This window comes from Megalobrama amblycephala, linkage group LG5, assembly GCF_018812025.1.
Source record: "Megalobrama amblycephala isolate DHTTF-2021 linkage group LG5, ASM1881202v1, whole genome shotgun sequence".
NCBI classification, from domain to species: domain Eukaryota; kingdom Metazoa; phylum Chordata; class Actinopteri; order Cypriniformes; family Xenocyprididae; genus Megalobrama; species Megalobrama amblycephala.
Window position 1 is genome coordinate 23,243,620 of NC_063048.1, and position 17,206 is coordinate 23,260,825.

At 36.6% G+C, this 17,206-nt stretch overlaps 1 protein-coding gene across 1 annotated transcript; it reads left to right on the forward strand.

Moving 5' to 3' along the window:
- The first annotated feature begins 2 nt into the window (after positions 1-2).
- Positions 3-14,752, forward strand: acss1 (acyl-CoA synthetase short chain family member 1). Its single transcript, XM_048191318.1, has 14 exons — positions 3-558; positions 754-850; positions 2,156-2,355; positions 4,352-4,527; positions 6,570-6,722; positions 6,980-7,127; positions 8,361-8,498; positions 10,694-10,786; positions 10,936-11,048; positions 12,322-12,448; positions 12,736-12,863; positions 13,319-13,382; positions 13,637-13,758; positions 13,949-14,752. The coding sequence occupies exons 1-14, from the start codon at positions 213-215 to the stop codon at positions 14,126-14,128; spliced, it is 2,085 nt and encodes a 694-aa protein (XP_048047275.1). The 5' UTR covers positions 3-212; the 3' UTR covers positions 14,129-14,752.
- The last annotated feature ends 2,454 nt before the right edge of the window (positions 14,753-17,206 follow it).

Below are 17,206 nucleotides of genomic sequence, written 5' to 3' on the forward strand. Positions count from 1 at the left end.
TTGTAATGGATGGTAAAAGGCACAGCACTAGTGATTCATGGGGTGTTTTGGTTCATTGTGAAGCTGATTTAGTGGGCGGTTTGAAGTGAGATATTCTTCAGACCAGCTCTTTGTCAACAAGTTTCCTCCTCCCTCTCTTCGGAGGAACAACAAGCAGTCACGGGCTGTGGAAACTTGAGCAAACTTCACTCCAGCACAAACTGGGCGGAATAATGGCTGGACGTGTGGGCACAAGTTTGCTGAATTCTTTGGCCAGGGGAAACATTGTCTTTAGGAACAAGAAATGTTTGCGCAGAAGTGTTGTGTTCATCTCACGGTGTCATGCGAGGTCTCAGTCCACCAGCAGCATCAGCGCGGCTCAGCCGGACCTCTGCTCGCATCTCGCTGGAAAGACCTACGCAGATTTATATGAACTGTCAGTCAAAGACCCAGAAACTTTCTGGGGATCCATTGCCAAGGAGAGGCTGGCATGGACCAAACCTTTCGATCAAGTGACGGACTGTGATCTCTCCAGCGGGAAAATCAACTGGTTTCTTGGAGGGCAACTTAATGTCTCGGGTGAGTGTTGCACCTTTTCTTTACTCCACTTCCCAATATGACTGAAACTTCATTTATGTCAATCAGAAGTTATGAGTGTATTTTATCTTAACTGAGATGGTAATACTTACATTTTCCCATGCTTTATAATTGCACAAAGAACAACTTTCTTGTCAACATTAAACAGTAGTAATTTCCTCTTACAATGATTGACAGAGAATTGTTTGGATGTACACGTGGCAAAGGATCCCAACAGAGTGGCCTTGATTTGGGAAAAAGATGAACCTGGCACAGAGGAAAGGATCACATACAGGTACATGAAGCTCCTGTGAAATTCACATGTGGCCTTATCATTACCCACCCCCAACCTCAACCTCAAACCCAAACCCACCCACAGTTTTACATTTTCTACCCACAGGGATTGCAGCAAGAAGTTTTAACATGTGTTTTTTAACTAACCAGTATACACTTTTATGTTGCTGTTACTTTTTTTTTTTTTTTTTTTTTATTGTTAGGATAGTATATATTCAAGTAGTAACTAGCATTTAGTCTGTTAGTTACTTCATGCTTATTCATAACATGCTGGTTGCTTTGCTTTTAGTTACTATATCCCAGTAGTTATACGTTGCATCGTTAATATTATTTATATACTATTCTGGCTTTTATTAATATTAATGTGGTATGAGAGCACACTACTGAAAAGTTTGGGGGGAATTCCTTCACATGTTCTTTTCTGATAGAGAACAAAGGCTGGTTTTGAGGGTCCTGTGATGGAATGTCAGTTCCCCCACTCTCTAGTGCCTGAAATAAAGGTTGAATGTTCCTGGCTGTGGTTCAGATCACTGCTGTTAACAGTAGGCTAAATATTTACAGAATCTACTGTATTCCCTGTTACCAAAACACGATGGTCAGCAGGCAGTTTCCTCTGATCCTGACTGCTCACTGAACCTTGAAATTTAACTATTTCTCATCTTTTAATACAGAGATCTGAAGATTAGTTTTCCAGTATCTCTTGTTCTAGGTCAGATAGGAATCATTTCAGGGTGTTTTGTGAAGCAGCAGTCAGATTGCACAATAGGTCATGTGTGTAAATGATGACACGGTTAGCACAGCGCACGTCACTTTCCTGCTTCCGTTGGTAAACAGGAAGTTAGAAGACATTTATATGCATTAGTATGAAAATGAAAGTGTTTTTGTATCTGATCTCACAACCATATGGAGGAGATCAACAAATGCTTGAGGCCTGACGTATGTACAGTACACAGGCTGTACTGTACAATTCTCTGCTTAGGCACACACGTGTCTGTTTCTCATTTATGATCTGTTGAATCAAGATTAAGTTCCCTCATAGGCAATCTGGCATAATAATATATTCAGTAGGCCAACAAAAGCTTGCCAGTATTTTATTATAGTACAGTATAAATAGATCACGAAACTACACCCATAAATGCCCGTTTGACAACAAATGTGCATAATAATGACCATGATGTGACTACTAAGTTTCCACTTCAGTTCAGCACTTGAACCACTTGAAATTGAACCATCACAGATTCACTTAAATACATTCCCACCCGCATGATTTCCTGTTACTCAGCTGTATGTTTATATCAAATCTCAGGGAGCTTCTGGAGATGACCTGTCGCCTTGCCAATACGTTGAAAAGTCATGGAGTCCAGAGGGGAGAGCGGGTGGCCATCTACATGCCTGTGTCTCCCATGGCAGTAGCAGCCATGTTGGCCTGTGCCCGTATCGGTGCCGTACACACTGTGGTGTTTGCAGGGTTCAGCTCAGAGGCTCTGGCTGGCAGAATTCAGGATGGTGAGTAAAATAATGTGGGGTATTTTTATACCCCACACTATAATTTTATCATTATTTGCACAAATACAAAACTGTGCAAAAAAAAAAAAAATGTTATTTCAACTTAAGGTCAATTATACTGCTTATATCCTCTCTGTGTACCATGTGTCACTATTTAAAGTGATCTTGTATATTTGGCTTATTTTTATGAAATTGTGTTTGAAACTATGTGAACACACAGATATTAGAGAGGTGCAAAAGCTTGTCTGAGAAAATGATGCACCATCAGTGCTGAGGTGCTCCGTAATGTAGGGTGGGGCTTAGCAAAGGGTCAGTTGCTTCAATTTCTAGCCTCTTTAACGGTTCAGTAAGTGATTTCTGAGAAACACTGTAAAAGTGGATCAGACCGAGCACAACACACTTGTAGCCAAACAGCAGTGTGGAGCGTTTATACTCATGATGGGGAGGAGAGAGAGTGAGCAAGAGGGAGATTTGAAGAAAGACTGTAGAAAGAGTGATGGCTGAGAGACATTACAAAAGAAAAAAAAGGTCAGAGGAATATGACTGGAAAAAGAAGGGTTATGATCTTTAGGACCCGCATTAATATTAGAAAAGCTTTCCAGCGCTGGAGAGACCTAAGCGAGAAAGCCTGAAAAACGGAAGCAGAGGTTGCGTTGTTTCTGCTCCATCCTCTGTGAGTGAGTATCATTGGTTTTGCTATGTTTCACAAAACCAAGATATGCTGTTGTTGTAATGTTAGCTAACAGGAGAGTTTTGATTGTCATTGTTTGTCTGTAGCTGGTGTGCTGCTGGCAACTAACAATGAACTCTTGCTTGTATTTACTCTTGTGTACTGTATGCTCATTTGTTTGTTCTTCCATTCGTCCGTCATCTTTATTTTTCGTGATTTTTTTGTGCATTTTGGGAGCAGATTAAAGAAAGGAGGGATATGTCTGGGTTGATTTCAAATATCAACAGTTTTTAACAATGTTTCTCAGAAATTGCTTACTGCACCTATAAAGAAAGCATGAAATGCCATTTATTCAACATATAAAGGATCATATGAAACTGGAGTAATGGTTGCTGAAAATTCAGCTTTGCCATCACAGGAATAAATTACATTTTAATATATATTAAAATAGAAAACCGTTCTTTGAAATTGTAATAATTTTTGATCAAATGAATGCAGCCTTGGTGAGCATAAGAGACTTCTTTTAAAAACATTTTTAAAAAAATCTTGCCGGCCCCAAACTTTGAATGGCAGTGTAGGTCTATAGAAATATAAAATAAATAGAAAATTGGCTTTGTGATGTCAGTCACGTTGCTTCAGAGGTAGAGCGAGTTATTATATTTTGGTGAAAGATTACAAAGACTTTTTTTTCCTTGCATTCACTGATGAATTGTGCACAATAAGACCAAGATCATGTTTTTTAAAAAAGTAAACAGTCAATTTTAGTTTCTTGTTGACTGTTGAAATTGAACATAATGTTCTCTCCTAGTTATTTTAGTAAAAACCCAGCATGCTTTTCAGGGAATACTGAGCTCAACTGAAAAATCAGTTGTGTTCCATGTTTTGAATGTTTTATACATGCTACATTAGAGCATTGTAAAAATGTAAACCCTACGTAGAGCATCTTGGGATATGTATGTGTACGTGATGGTCTGGACAGAGATAAGTTTCAGAGGGCGTTTGTTGTCCTGTCTTTATCTTATTTCATAAAACAGACACTGAGCAGATGTTTCTTTCTGATCTTATTTGATGTTATATGAACATAAAATCCAACAAAGGCACTGCAGTTTAGACACATTTCTTAAAATATTGCAAAATTACTTTCTTAAAAATGACCTAAAATGAGGTATGTTGTTTACACATGCAGTGCCATCATATCTAAATTTTGCTCTCAGTTAGTGGTAACAAGCACACCAGCTCAGTTGCTGTATCAGCAGTTGTACACAGTCAAAATAGCCCCTGTTCTGATGTCTGTTTTATTTTTTATTTTCTCTCCAATACACACAGCCCAGTGCAAGTTTGTCATCACATGCAACCAAGGCATTAGGGGCGGCCGTCTCTTCGATCTGAAGTCCACGGTGGACAAAGCAGTGAAGAGCTGTCCGTCTGTCCGGCATGTGTTTGTGGCCAAGAGAACTAACAATAGCGTGCCAATGGGAAAACTAGACATTCCATTAGATGAGGTAAATCACACAACAATGACCTCTTGCAGAGTACAGAAATTAGAAAGCCAAATTAGAAACATTTTGTGATTATTTTCATAATTGTTGTTGCATTTTTTTTTTTTTTTGCCAGAGCTAAATAATAAGGATGGTCCACAGTTGAGTTGACTGAAAAAATTGGGCCAGCATTATACCTTAACTTAACAAAAAAAATATATACATTTATATGTGTGGAAAATATATTAAAATAAATCCTAATTTTTTAAACAACAATAAATACAACACATGATATTAAACATTTAAAAAATAAATATTATTAGATGTACAAAAAAACACACACACACACACACTTAAAACCAGAAATTTAAAAAGATAAATATAAAAATATACATTTAAATTAATAATAATAATAAAAATGTTGTTTTGGGCAGAGTAAAAATGTTGGCAAACCAAGTCAAATCTTAACCATGGTCTCAATCAGTCAAGAAAAATGAATCTTTACTTGTTTTGAGCCTTGTCTGCTGTTTTTACAAATGTGCCAAACAAAACAAATGTGCTGTTGAAAGATACTTTCTTCAGCCATAAAAAAAATAAAAGTAACATGACTGCAACAAGAGAGAAGTTTTTTAACTTAAGCAGGATATTAAAATGGTTTACATTTGCCAAAATCAGTTCATTAATATATCATAACATGTTCATTAATATATCGATTTCCAATTATTTAATATCTGTGCGGTGTGTAGGTCACTTTCTGCTATCTTTAAGGCACTGGGCTTTGCACAACTTTCTAAAGGTTTGTGAAGTGAGGAAGGAATGTGTACCTAATTAGGACAGAAGACTAGGACTATAGTTCTGTTTTTACTTCATTTGAGTAGTTGGGGCATGTCTGTCTGTCTTATTTTGTCTTTCTAGATATGTCTGTCTGCCTATAGTGATGTTCACCCACTCTGTACAAGGGCACAAATTTTCCTTGTCTAGAATTGGTCACATAGTGGGCAGATGCTCTGCCAGTTTGGAAGTATTTTATATTTTCTGACAGTTCATGGAAATACCGAATTACACAAGAAAGGCTGATCTGGGCCTCTGTAAACTCTCCACATGCAGTTTAAATTGGCTTTAGAGTTATGTTTTAAGAATAATGTTTTGGTTGCAGGGTGAATATCTCATGTAATCTCATTATTTGCAGGAAACGCATTAGTCTTCAACATTAATGGTGGCAAAACAAGCGGAAAATCCATTTAGACTTTACAAAGATTATTATTTTATTACACAACAGATAAAAGGCAATAACAACGAAGCACGTAACTGAAAGTTAACACTTTTATGCCTGCATGAAAACGCATATTAGATATCCAGGTGATTGTTAAAATTTATCTTGCATTTGAGTGATTATTAATTCACTTCAGTTCAATTATTAATTAATTCAGTTCTGAACACCAGAGAAACTTCCTGAAGCTCTGCAGTCACAGCCGCATGTGAAGGTGTGGAAAGTTGTCCTTCCTACTGTGTGTGACTTCCATATCAAAGAAATCCTATTGTCACAGCACACCTTGATAATGAAGAACTTCACACCTCCTCCTTCTATTGAGCTTTACAAGGATTTATACAGGTTTAACAAGATTTTATTTTAAATGAAATGTTAAAAAAGCATAGATTCAGTTACCAATTAATACATGATAATTACAATGCAACTACATAGACACTAAAATTTCTACAAAATCAAAGCTATATGTCTCACCATGTTGTGTTCCAAATTTGATGTTGATATCACAAAAATTGAGGTTTCTATGAGATTTTTCGTTTAGGTGCTATACCAAAAATAGACACCCTGGTTTGATGTGTTCTCCTGTTAGAAATGTAATCATTTCTTTCAGAATATCACTTCTATCGTACAACATTCACCAAATATTCACTAAATATACAACATTCATCAAACATTGAATCTCAGACCTTTCCAGCGACATGTGTTTTGTCAAGATTAGAAGAAGATTTGATTATAAAAATAGTGCAGTAAATTTTGTCAAATGGTCTAATAATGTAAATAAAATGAGTGTCTGTGTTAGGTGATGGCAGGACAGTCTTCAGTCTGTGCTCCAGAGCCCATGGACAGCGAGGAGATGTTGTTCATGCTGTATACCTCAGGCAGTACAGGTAAACCCAAGGGCATCGTGCACACACAGGCTGGTTACCTGCTCTACGCTTCCCTCACACACCAGGTATGTCTCTGAGCTTTTCTGATCGCACTGATGCTGTCACACTGGCTAAAGATCATAACACTGAGCAAAGTTTAATAAAGTTTCCTTACACTCCATTGTAGTTTATGTGTGTCATCTAATGTTTTATATTATAACCACATTTACAATAGCATGCACAATGAATATACATTCAGCAGTTAATTTGAATATATCTGAATATCTTTAGATGGTGTCATTTTTGTCCATTTGTGTAACTCTATACCTGTCTGTCGTTGCAGTGTGTGTTTGACTACACACCTGGAGATGTGTTTGGCTGTGTTGCTGACATCGGGTGGATTACGGGTCACAGTTATGTGGTGTACGGACCTCTGTGTAACGGAGCCACTTCTGTTCTGTTTGAGAGTACACCCGTGTACCCCAATCCAGGTGAAATATCAGGAGAAAATAAAATCAAAATTTAAGTTTTTTAGCTTTTAGTATGAATATGTTAGCCTTAATGTTATGAATAAGCAGGTGTGTTCCAAAACAATGACAAAATTCGCATTTAGGAGATATAAGCATTCAAAACTTAGTCTCTCACTTCTGCTAAAATGGATCACGGATTTTCATGACATCACGGCGCACTTCAGCTTCTCATCAAATCTCCTGTCCAATCAAATGCTCTCTAGAATCTGAAGCCCCGCCCCCTCCTACACTATCAACAGACACTGAAGCTGCGGCTGAAATCGGTCATTTGTTCACACATTTACTAGTTTCTACCTGGTAAAGTGCACATAGTGCACAATATAGGGGATAGGGAACGATTCAGACATTGTAAATATGCTTTCCGTTGACGTGAATGAAGTCTGTTTTCGCGTATAACGCAGCGCGAGCACAGTCTGCTATGGCCCAGGGACACGCTTAAACCACAAAAGGTATCAAACCCATTTAAATTCTGCACAGAATGCTGTATTTTAAAGTGATATAAAGGAGATTAGGAGGATAAACGGTTAGATATTAAAAGGAAACAGAGGTTTTACTGAGTTTAACAGCTCTGACCGAGCTGTGATATAAATTAAACGCTATTGGCTATTTTTAAAAAGGGGCAGGGCTGTTCGATATATCGCCCGTCTTCCTGTTTCAGTTGAAATTACATCAATACATTGAATAAATGCATTCCAAGACATTTCAGCGGGCCTTTAAGTTTAGTAATTGTGTCAGTCGTGTTCCTGTTCCCATTCTGATAGAGGTGGTGACCCCTCTAGATCATGTCAGTGTTACTGTCCCTCCCAGCCCTTCAGAATGAAGAAACTTCTTTTTGTTCTGTTCTCAGATAAAATCCTGTGACACATTAACCTGTATAATGTGTCTTATCTGCCTTTATGAGTGTATTTTAATGGAAATGAGCCATAAGTGGCCGTAAAGCAGTGTGCTCTTTACAATGTGACCTCTACGGGAAACATTTCCTTTGATGTACTTCTAAAAAAACCTGCTTTTCAAAACCTCTGTTTCTGTGCTGGTATCAATTTGGCAATGTGTTTGTATAATATCTTTAATTAGTCATCATTACTGTTGATTTTCATATTTTTTATGTGTTTTGTTGAAATGCTGTCTGGTTGTAAATCAGACACTTTATTATCTTTGTCCTGACTGTTAGAATGTGTTTTGTGACTGTTTTAGGTCGTTACTGGGAGACAGTTCAGAGGTTACGAATAAACCAGTTTTATGGAGCTCCAACTGCCATCAGATTACTCCTGAAATATGAAGAAAACTGGGTGAAGAATTATGACAGGTCATCACTGAAGACCCTTGCATCTGGTGAGACTTCAAAAGTTTAATAGCAAATGTATATTTTTTTATTGGAGCTATAATATATAATATTTGTTTGGAACGGTACACTACCATTCAAATGGGTCAGTAAGTTTTTTCAGCAAGAATGTATTAAAGGTGCCTTCGAACGTTTTTTTACAAGATGTAATATAAGGTGTCCCCTGAATGTGTTTGTGAAGTTGCAGCTCAAAATACCCCATAGATTTTTTTAAATTAATTTTTTTAACTGCCTATTTTGAGGCATAATTAGAAATGCGCCGATTCAGGCTGCGGCCCCTTTAATTGCTCGCACTCTCCGCCCCCTCCCGAGCGCTCGACTCTATCATTGCATAAACAAAGTTCACACAGCTAATATAACCCTCAAAATTGATCTTTACAAAGTGTTCGTCATGGAGCATGTCTAATCGCGCAAGTATGGTATTTATTTGGATGTTTACATTTGATTTTGAATGAATTTGAGGCTATGCTCCGTGGCTAACGGCTAATGCTACACTGTTGGAGAGATTTATAAAGAATGAAGTTGTGTTTATGAATTATACAGACTGCAAGTGTTTGATAATGAAAATAGCGACGGCTCTTGTCTCCGTGAATACAGTAAGAAACGAAGGTAACTTTAACCACATTTAACAGTACATTAGCAACATGCTAACAAAACTTTTAGAAAGACAATTTACAAATATCACTAAAAATATCATGTTATCATGTCAGTTATTATTGCTCCATCTGCCATTTTTTGCTGTTGTCCTTGCTTGCTTACCTAGTCTGATGATTCAGCTGTGCACAGATCCAGACGTTAATACTGGCTGCCCTTGTGTAATGCCTCGATCATGGGCTGGCATATGAAAATATTGGGGGCGTGCATATTAATGATCCCGACTGTTACGTAACAGTCGGTGTTATGTTGAGATTCGCCTGTTCTTCAGAGGTCTTTTAAACAAATGAGATTTATATAAGGAGGAAACAATGGAGTTTAAAACTCACTGTATGTCATTTCCATGTACTGAACTCTTGTTATTCAACTATGCCAAGGTAAATTCAATTTTCAATTCGATGGCACCTTTAAATTGATCAAAAAAAGTGATAGTAAATACATTTATTATGTTGCAAAAAAAACATGTTAAATAAATGCTGTTCTTTTGAACTTTCTATTCATTAAAAAAAATCCTGAAAAATAATAAGAAATATATCTTGAGCAGCAAATCAGCATATGCATTTAGCATTTAGAATGATTTCTGAAGGATCATGTGACACTGAAGACTGAAGAAATGATGCTGAAAATTCAGCCTTGCCATCACTGGAATAAATAACATTTTATAAAATATAAAAAAAGAAAATGGTTTACATTATAATGTAATAATATTTCACAATATAACTTTATATTGATCAAATGAATGCAGCCTTGGTGAGCATTAGAGAGAAAAAAAACATTGTTTCAATATGAATTGTATTAATTCTTAATTTTCACAATTTCAATGAAAATTATTCTAATTACTTTTTAATTAAATAATTAGAAAAATAAATATTTTTTAAACCGTATCGCTTTGAAAATTTTGTAAATACATCTTGAGACTTAACTGTTTCACTTTTGTTTCGTTTCAGCAGTGTGAAAGTCAGTGTGTTATTGATCATTTAACACACTTTTTAGCAGCGTATTACAACTTAACCCCGGGTTACTTCAGGTGGATTGCTCCTGTAGCAAGAGGAATAAGTGCATTGCACCAGCACAATGGGGATGAGGAACTCATCAGCTCTCCAGGTCAAAGGTCACCATTTTCAGAAATTGAACTGAATAAGTACAATATCTGGGCTGCTCTTTCGAGGCCAGATATTGTACTTCCTCTACGCTGGTATAGTCAGCTCCTTGTGGGAGAGCATTCAGCCACAGTTAAAGTTTAGCCTGCTTACTCTGGATTATTTTTAATGAGTCTAGTCACACAGCCTTTGAGTTCAACAATGGAAAATCTGACTTTGTGCCAAGCATCAAGGACACTAGATTGTGTGCGCAGCCGGTCTGGGTTTTGTTAGCCCCTGTCAGTTCCACTTGAAAAAACAGGGCTAAGATTTCCTTGAATTGCAAAGTCACTCAATCATATCAACATAGGGAGCATGTTTTTAAGTGCAGCATTTTTGGGCAATGAAATTGTCTATGTAAATGACCATGTGAATGTGTGATCTGTTGGCAGTTGGAGAGCCTATTAATCACGAGGCGTGGGAATGGTTCCATAATGTGGTCGGGGATGGACGATGCCCTCTGGTGGACACATGGTGGCAGACAGGTAAAATGAAATCGCTGCATCTGTTCTCGTCTGTATATCAAGCGCTTGATCTTCAGTCCGGCAGCACTGATCAAATGATTTACCATGCGTGACGTTATTCAGAAATAAATAGTTCACCAGGCTCTCTCTCTCTCTCTCTCTCTCTTCAGAAACTGGCGGTGTGTGTATCGCCCCTCTCCCAGCTGAACCGGGAGCAGAGATCCGGCCTGCCATGGCTATGAGACCATTTTTTGGCATCCAGCCAGCACTGCTTGGGGAGAAGGTGATCTATACTTGTTTATTTATGTCCTGACTCACTGCTTGTTCACTTGTTGTTTAGGAACATAGGGTGCATTTATAGCAGGTTCAATTCTTCAACGACACAATGCTATAAAAGCATGTCAACCTCAAAGGAAAAAAAAGAAAATGTAATTGTAAGTCACAATAAAAAAAGACATTGTGAGATATAAAGTGTAAATAGCTAAAAATAAAGTTGCGATTGTGAGATAATTGTGAAATAAAAAAACATAATTGTGTGATATAAAGCCCCAATTGTAAGATATAGTCATAATCTAAAAGAAAATTACAGATGTGAAATAAGAAGTCATAGATATAAAACCGCATTTATAAGAAATAAATTGCAATTTTGATATAGTCATAATCAAAAAAAAATTACAATTGTGAAAAAAGTCATAGATATAAAACCGCATTTATAAGAAATAAATTGCAATTTTGATATAATCATAATCTAAAAAAAATTACAATTGTGAAAAAAGAAGTCATAGATATAAAACCGCATTTATAAGAAATAAATTGCAATTTTGAAATAGTCATAATCTGAAAAAAATTACAATTGTGAAAAAAGAAGTCATAGATATAAAACCGCATTTATAAGAAATAAATTGCAATTTTGAAATAGTCATAATCTAAAAAAAATTACAATTGTGAAAAAAGTCATAGATATAAAACCGCATTTATAAGAAATAAATTGCAATTTTGAAATAGTCATAATCTGAAAAAAAGTTACAATTATGAAATAAAGTAATAATTGTTTGATATGAAGCCCCAATAGTAAGATACAGAATCTGAAATAAAAAAAAAAAAGAGTCATAATTGTGAGATATAAAGCTCCAAATGTAAGATATATTCATAATCTTCTTATTAGCTCTTTACTGCCTGGCAAGCCCAATGTTTTTAGGTGTTTCTAGAGTAGTTGTTCTAGATAATTGTTAGCAGACTGACCTATTCAGACCTATACAAGGGTAATATTGCCTGGCTCTGCCTGGATCCAATGCACTCAGCTTCCCCCACTTTTATTAAGGAAAGCTTTGTGTTACAGACCTTGATGGATGTCAAATTCTCTTCTGCAGCTGGAAAGAAAGAAAAACAGCAATAATGTGAGCTGGAGCAGGTCCAACTTCCTCTGAGGCACTCTTTTGTTACACTCTGGGGCTATTCACAGAGATTGTTACCCCCTCCCATGAAGATCAACTGAGAGACAGGACCTCCCAATGCACATGTTTGAAATAATAACCAACCTTTTGGTTCTTCAACAGGGACAGATCATATCAGGAAATGATGTCAATGGAGCTCTGTGCATCAGCCAGCCATGGCCTGGAATGGCCAGAACCATATTTGGAGACCACCAGAGATTCGTGGATGCATATTTTAAACCGTACCAAGGTGAGTGAGACCCCTGGGGCTCTTTAAGCTCCTTCTTGTTATAAAAGTTATGAAAAAGAAAAGTTTGGGTACTTATTCAAATGTTCTTTCTGACTTTGATTTCAAAGTGAGACTATGATAGGAATGTTAGCAAGTCCTGGCTGGGAAAATGTCAAAATAATCTTTTTGGATTTTCAAATGTTCTTGCTATTGTTGTGGATTGCGCTCACAATAACTCCAATTAGCTTTTTACTCCATAAAAATTCGAAACGATAGTGATCAGAGAAATAATTGATGCCATGCCATAGGTCAGTATTTTACGGGTGATGGGGCACACCGCACCAAAGACGGTTACTACCAGATCACAGGACGAATGGATGACGTCATCAATATCAGTGGGCATCGACTGGGCACCGCTGAGATAGAAGATGCACTGGTGAGACCCGACGGTCCTTTATCACAAGCATAAATCAGTACATAAACACCACTACAATAACTGGTTAAATTAATTATCACTGTTTCCATAAAGATATTAAGCAGCACAAGGGTTTTCAATATATATAATAATAATAATAGAAAGATTTGTTTCTTGAGCACCAAATCGTGTAATTGAATGATTTTTGAAGGATCATGTGACACTGAAGACTTAAGTAATGGCTCATGAAAATGGAGCTTTGCCATCACAGGAATAAATTACATTTTAAAATATATTCGATTAGAAAACCATTCTTTTAATATAATATTTCACAATATTGGTTTTGATTAAATAAATGTAGTTTTGGTGAGCATAAAATACTTCTTTCAAAAACATTTTAAATACCCCAACCCCAAACTTTTGAATGGTTGAGGAGAATCAACGTTTTGTATGACTGTGTGTTTCTCTGGCATCAGGATGAACATCCAGACGTTCCTGAGACTGCAGTGATCGGAATTCCTCATGAGATCAAAGGAGAAGGTGAGTCCCCCGACGATCCCACCTATTTTCATTAATGAGCCATCTGGAACGCCAGTCCTCCCCCTCCCGACAAGCAGAGACCTTTTGACCCAATTCATTGTGCGCTTTACAACACCTTTGGTCATTGTGAAAACAACAAAATAATAGAGACATAGTTAACTGTCACAAAATATTCAGTGCTTAAAGTAAATCAGATTTTACCTTGCCTGTTTACATTTCTCTCACTTTCTCTTCCTGTCTTTCTCTTTCACCAGTTCCATTTGCATTTGTAGTTTTAAAAGAATCTGCTACTGAGAACCAGCAGGCTGTTGTGGAAGAACTGAGATGTCTAGTGGCTACTAAAATAGCTAAATATGCCGTCCCTGATCATTTCCTGGTAAAATCATTAACATTTTTTATTGAACCTTATTGTACAGTGTTAATTGTTGATCTATATTTATGTATTCAAGAACATTTATATCAGAATCAACCAAAATATGTTGTCTAAATCATCACTGTCTGCATGAATGGTTTGAAGATTTATTTGTTTTGTCAGCTGTGAAAGCATCTCTGCTCTCTTCTTTAAGGTTGTGAAGCGTCTTCCTAAAACACGCTCTGGAAAAATCATGAGGAGAATCTTGCGAAAGGTCGCCATGCACGACACTAGCAGTCTGGGAGACGTCTCCACGCTTGATGACCCCTCTGTCGTTTCAGAGATCATTGAGGCTGAAAAAAAACGCTACAAAAGTGATGCAACTAAAAAGTAGAAAAAGACTGTTGAGAAGTTGCCACATTTAGTTTGAGGAACTATGAATATGATACTGTGATGACAATGAATCTGTGCAAGTGATTCACATGTAAATGTGAGAGTAGCAACAATGTTGGCAACACATAAATTGCAGGTTAAATGCTTTCATATGTAGTGAAACATGCACATGAATCCCACGCAAACTGGAAGGTATTCCCTCTGTAAGACTTCTAGATGTCAATTAAGGTTTGTACAACTTGGACAAACATCTTTTTAAGCATTAATCCTGAAACGTTTTGCACAGTGTTCTTCCTCCCTGAGATCTGCTGTGGAACATCAGTATTTTGTTCTTGAGAGATGATTTTATTTTTAAGGTGTTCAAACAGTTTGTCTTCAGGTAAATCTCACCTCTTTTATATTCTTCTTTTTTCTTTGAAGCCTCTTGCAGGTTGTATGCCTTAATTTCCTAATGTTTATGACAAAATAAACATGACTGATTAATTTTCATCCAGTACTACTGAAATGCCATTATATGATACATGCTTCACATATAAGTGGAAGTCTAAATGTTTCCATTTAATTCTTAGTATTTTCTTAGAATAAAAAATAATTAATTGTGAACATTAAAAATGTTTTAAAATATTGTGACTGTTATTCATTTCTTTCTAATATAAAGCACTGATATATGTAATCATTAATATAACAACATGAAAACTCTTTGCAAAAGCACATCTAAAGACTCTCCAAGGAAAACTTCACTCTTGACTTTTTACAGATTAAATAAAATATAGTAAACCCTCATCTTCAAGTAGGACTACATTTGTCTCACAGACAGCAACATACAGTTTGTTTTCAGTCATTTGACTAGGAAAACTACTTAAAGTTTCTGTTTAAGGTTATCCGGTAACATTTTATTATGATTTTAATGATTAATGTGACTTTGCTACTTTTGCCAAGACGTACTACTACCAAAGATGGTCTTATTATTGGAGATACGATGGAGGGTAGCAGGTACACTACGCTGAATAAACCAAAAGCTGTTCATTCAATTGACATCCATTAAAAAACTCCTTCCCTACTGCAGCGTTAGGTTATTTCTTGCTAACCTTAGTGGCTTGCCTTAAAATGGGTTTGCCTTGTCTTTAATACTAACCGAATTACATCCTAATAGCACTTTTTCCTCGCAATTGAATATACTATCTTGGTCACTAAACATTCACACACACACGGATCAAGAACGGTGGCTTCACAATAGCGCCATCTCCCGGTGAGATAGGTAATGTACAGAGTGTCTCGTTGCATATAAAATGCAGTTAAAAGGTGAAGTGAGCAAAATTCAAATATATTACATGAATGCTTTAGTACATTAGCACTAATGTATATTAATAAATTAGTTCTGCGGAAAATATCAGAAATTAGAGAATTCCAAAGCAGACTTAATCTTAAAAGAATGACATAAGCTTGGTACATAGGTTACAAGTTAGTTTGTTTTTGTTGTCCTTCCTGTAAAATATGAGAGCAAATAATGAAACATAAGTCACAAACATCAGGTCAGGTGTCAAAATAGACACGTGATGTTTGTGAAAGACAAGACAACATACAGGTGGCAGAATGTGAAACATTTGTGAACCAAATTTACTTGAAGGTGGTAGATTACTGTCCCTCTTCTTGTATTATATAATAAATTGAAAATCATAGTTTTCTTATAACCAGTCTATCTATTCTGGTATTTGTGTAACAGGCAATATCTGTGGGTCTGACCCATGTCAGGAATGCAGTAACAGTGTTTACTCATTTAGCCCGGCTTTCAGGGAATTAATGTGTACTTGTTGTGTAATTAATTAATTTGCTCATACAACCAGTTTAATCAAGAGTTATATTTTGTAGAAAGAGAATTGTCAGTTTGAACTTCATTCTTGTTCTTCCTGAATGCATGACTCACCTCTAACACTTACCAAAGTTTCGTACGTTGCTAGAATGTTCTTATTCTGTACTGTTAATCAGAAACTGCAGGCATGACGTCAACTGATAACCCATTTGACTAGAAGTACTAGTGTTTCTGTATTCTAAGTTAGTTCATGGCTGGATCCTCAAACTCATTTTCTATAGCCTATGGACGTGTGGAGAACTTTGTCTTCAGTAAACTCTCTGTCAAATGACTCCTTATCTTCATTGAGCATATTGGTTTCTTTATGTGTTTTAAAGGGATAGTTCACCCAAAAATCAAAATTTGATGTTTATCTGCTTACCCCCATCCAAGATGTAGGTGACTTTGTTTCTTCAGTAGAACACAAATGATGATTTTTAACTCCAACCGTTGTGGTCTGTCAGTCATATAATGCATGTCAACACCACCTATGAGAGTAAAAAAAAACTTGCACAGACAACTCCAAATTAAACCCTGCGGCTCATGACGACACATTGATGTCCAGAGACACGAAACGATTGGTTTGTGTGAGAAAGCGAACAGTATTTATATCATTTTTTTTTTTACCTCTAATACACCACTATGTCCAACTGCCTTGAGCATCCAGTGTGTGAGGTCTGAAAACGTGCTCTGATGCCGGAAATCATCTCTCTCGTGTATACGTCAATGAGTGCGGGCGATCACTTCTGCCATCAGAGTGCATTCAGATCTCACACACCGGACGCTCAAGGCAGTTGGACATAGTGGTGTTTTAGAGTTATAAAATGATATAAATACTGTTCGCTTTCTCGCACAAACCAATCATTTCGTGTCTTCGGAAATCAATCTGTCGTCACGAGCCGCAGGGTTTAATTTGGATTTGTCTGTGCATGTTTTTTTTTACTCTTATAGACGAAGTTCTCATTGACAGGCATTAGAAGACTGACAGACCGCAATGGTTGGAGTTAAAAATCATCATTTGTGTTCTACTGAAGAAACAAAGTCACCTACATCTTGGAAGAGCAGATAAATATTTTCATTTTTGGGTGAACTATCCCTTTAACTGTAATTCCTCTAGAAAAGAGTTTTTGAGAAGTGAAATTGTTTAATTTCAGTCTGCCCCTCTGAAAGATGATTTATGTCTAAAACTCTATAAAAAAAGAAAGCATAGAATAACATGCCATGTGCCAT

What these genes read in the sequence shown, in the direction of transcription:
- acss1 (XM_048191318.1), top strand. Translation starts at nt 213, where the DNA reads ATGGCTGGACGTGTGGGCACAAGTTTGCTGAATTCTTTGGCCAGGGGA. An exon ending in ACCCGTGTACCCCAATCCAG is followed by an intron (nt 7,128 to 8,360) that starts GTGAAATATCAG and finishes TGACTGTTTTAG; the next exon opens with GTCGTTACTGGGAGACAGTT. An exon ending in TCATGAGATCAAAGGAGAAG is followed by an intron (nt 13,383 to 13,636) that starts GTGAGTCCCCCG and finishes CTCTTTCACCAG; the next exon opens with TTCCATTTGCATTTGTAGTT.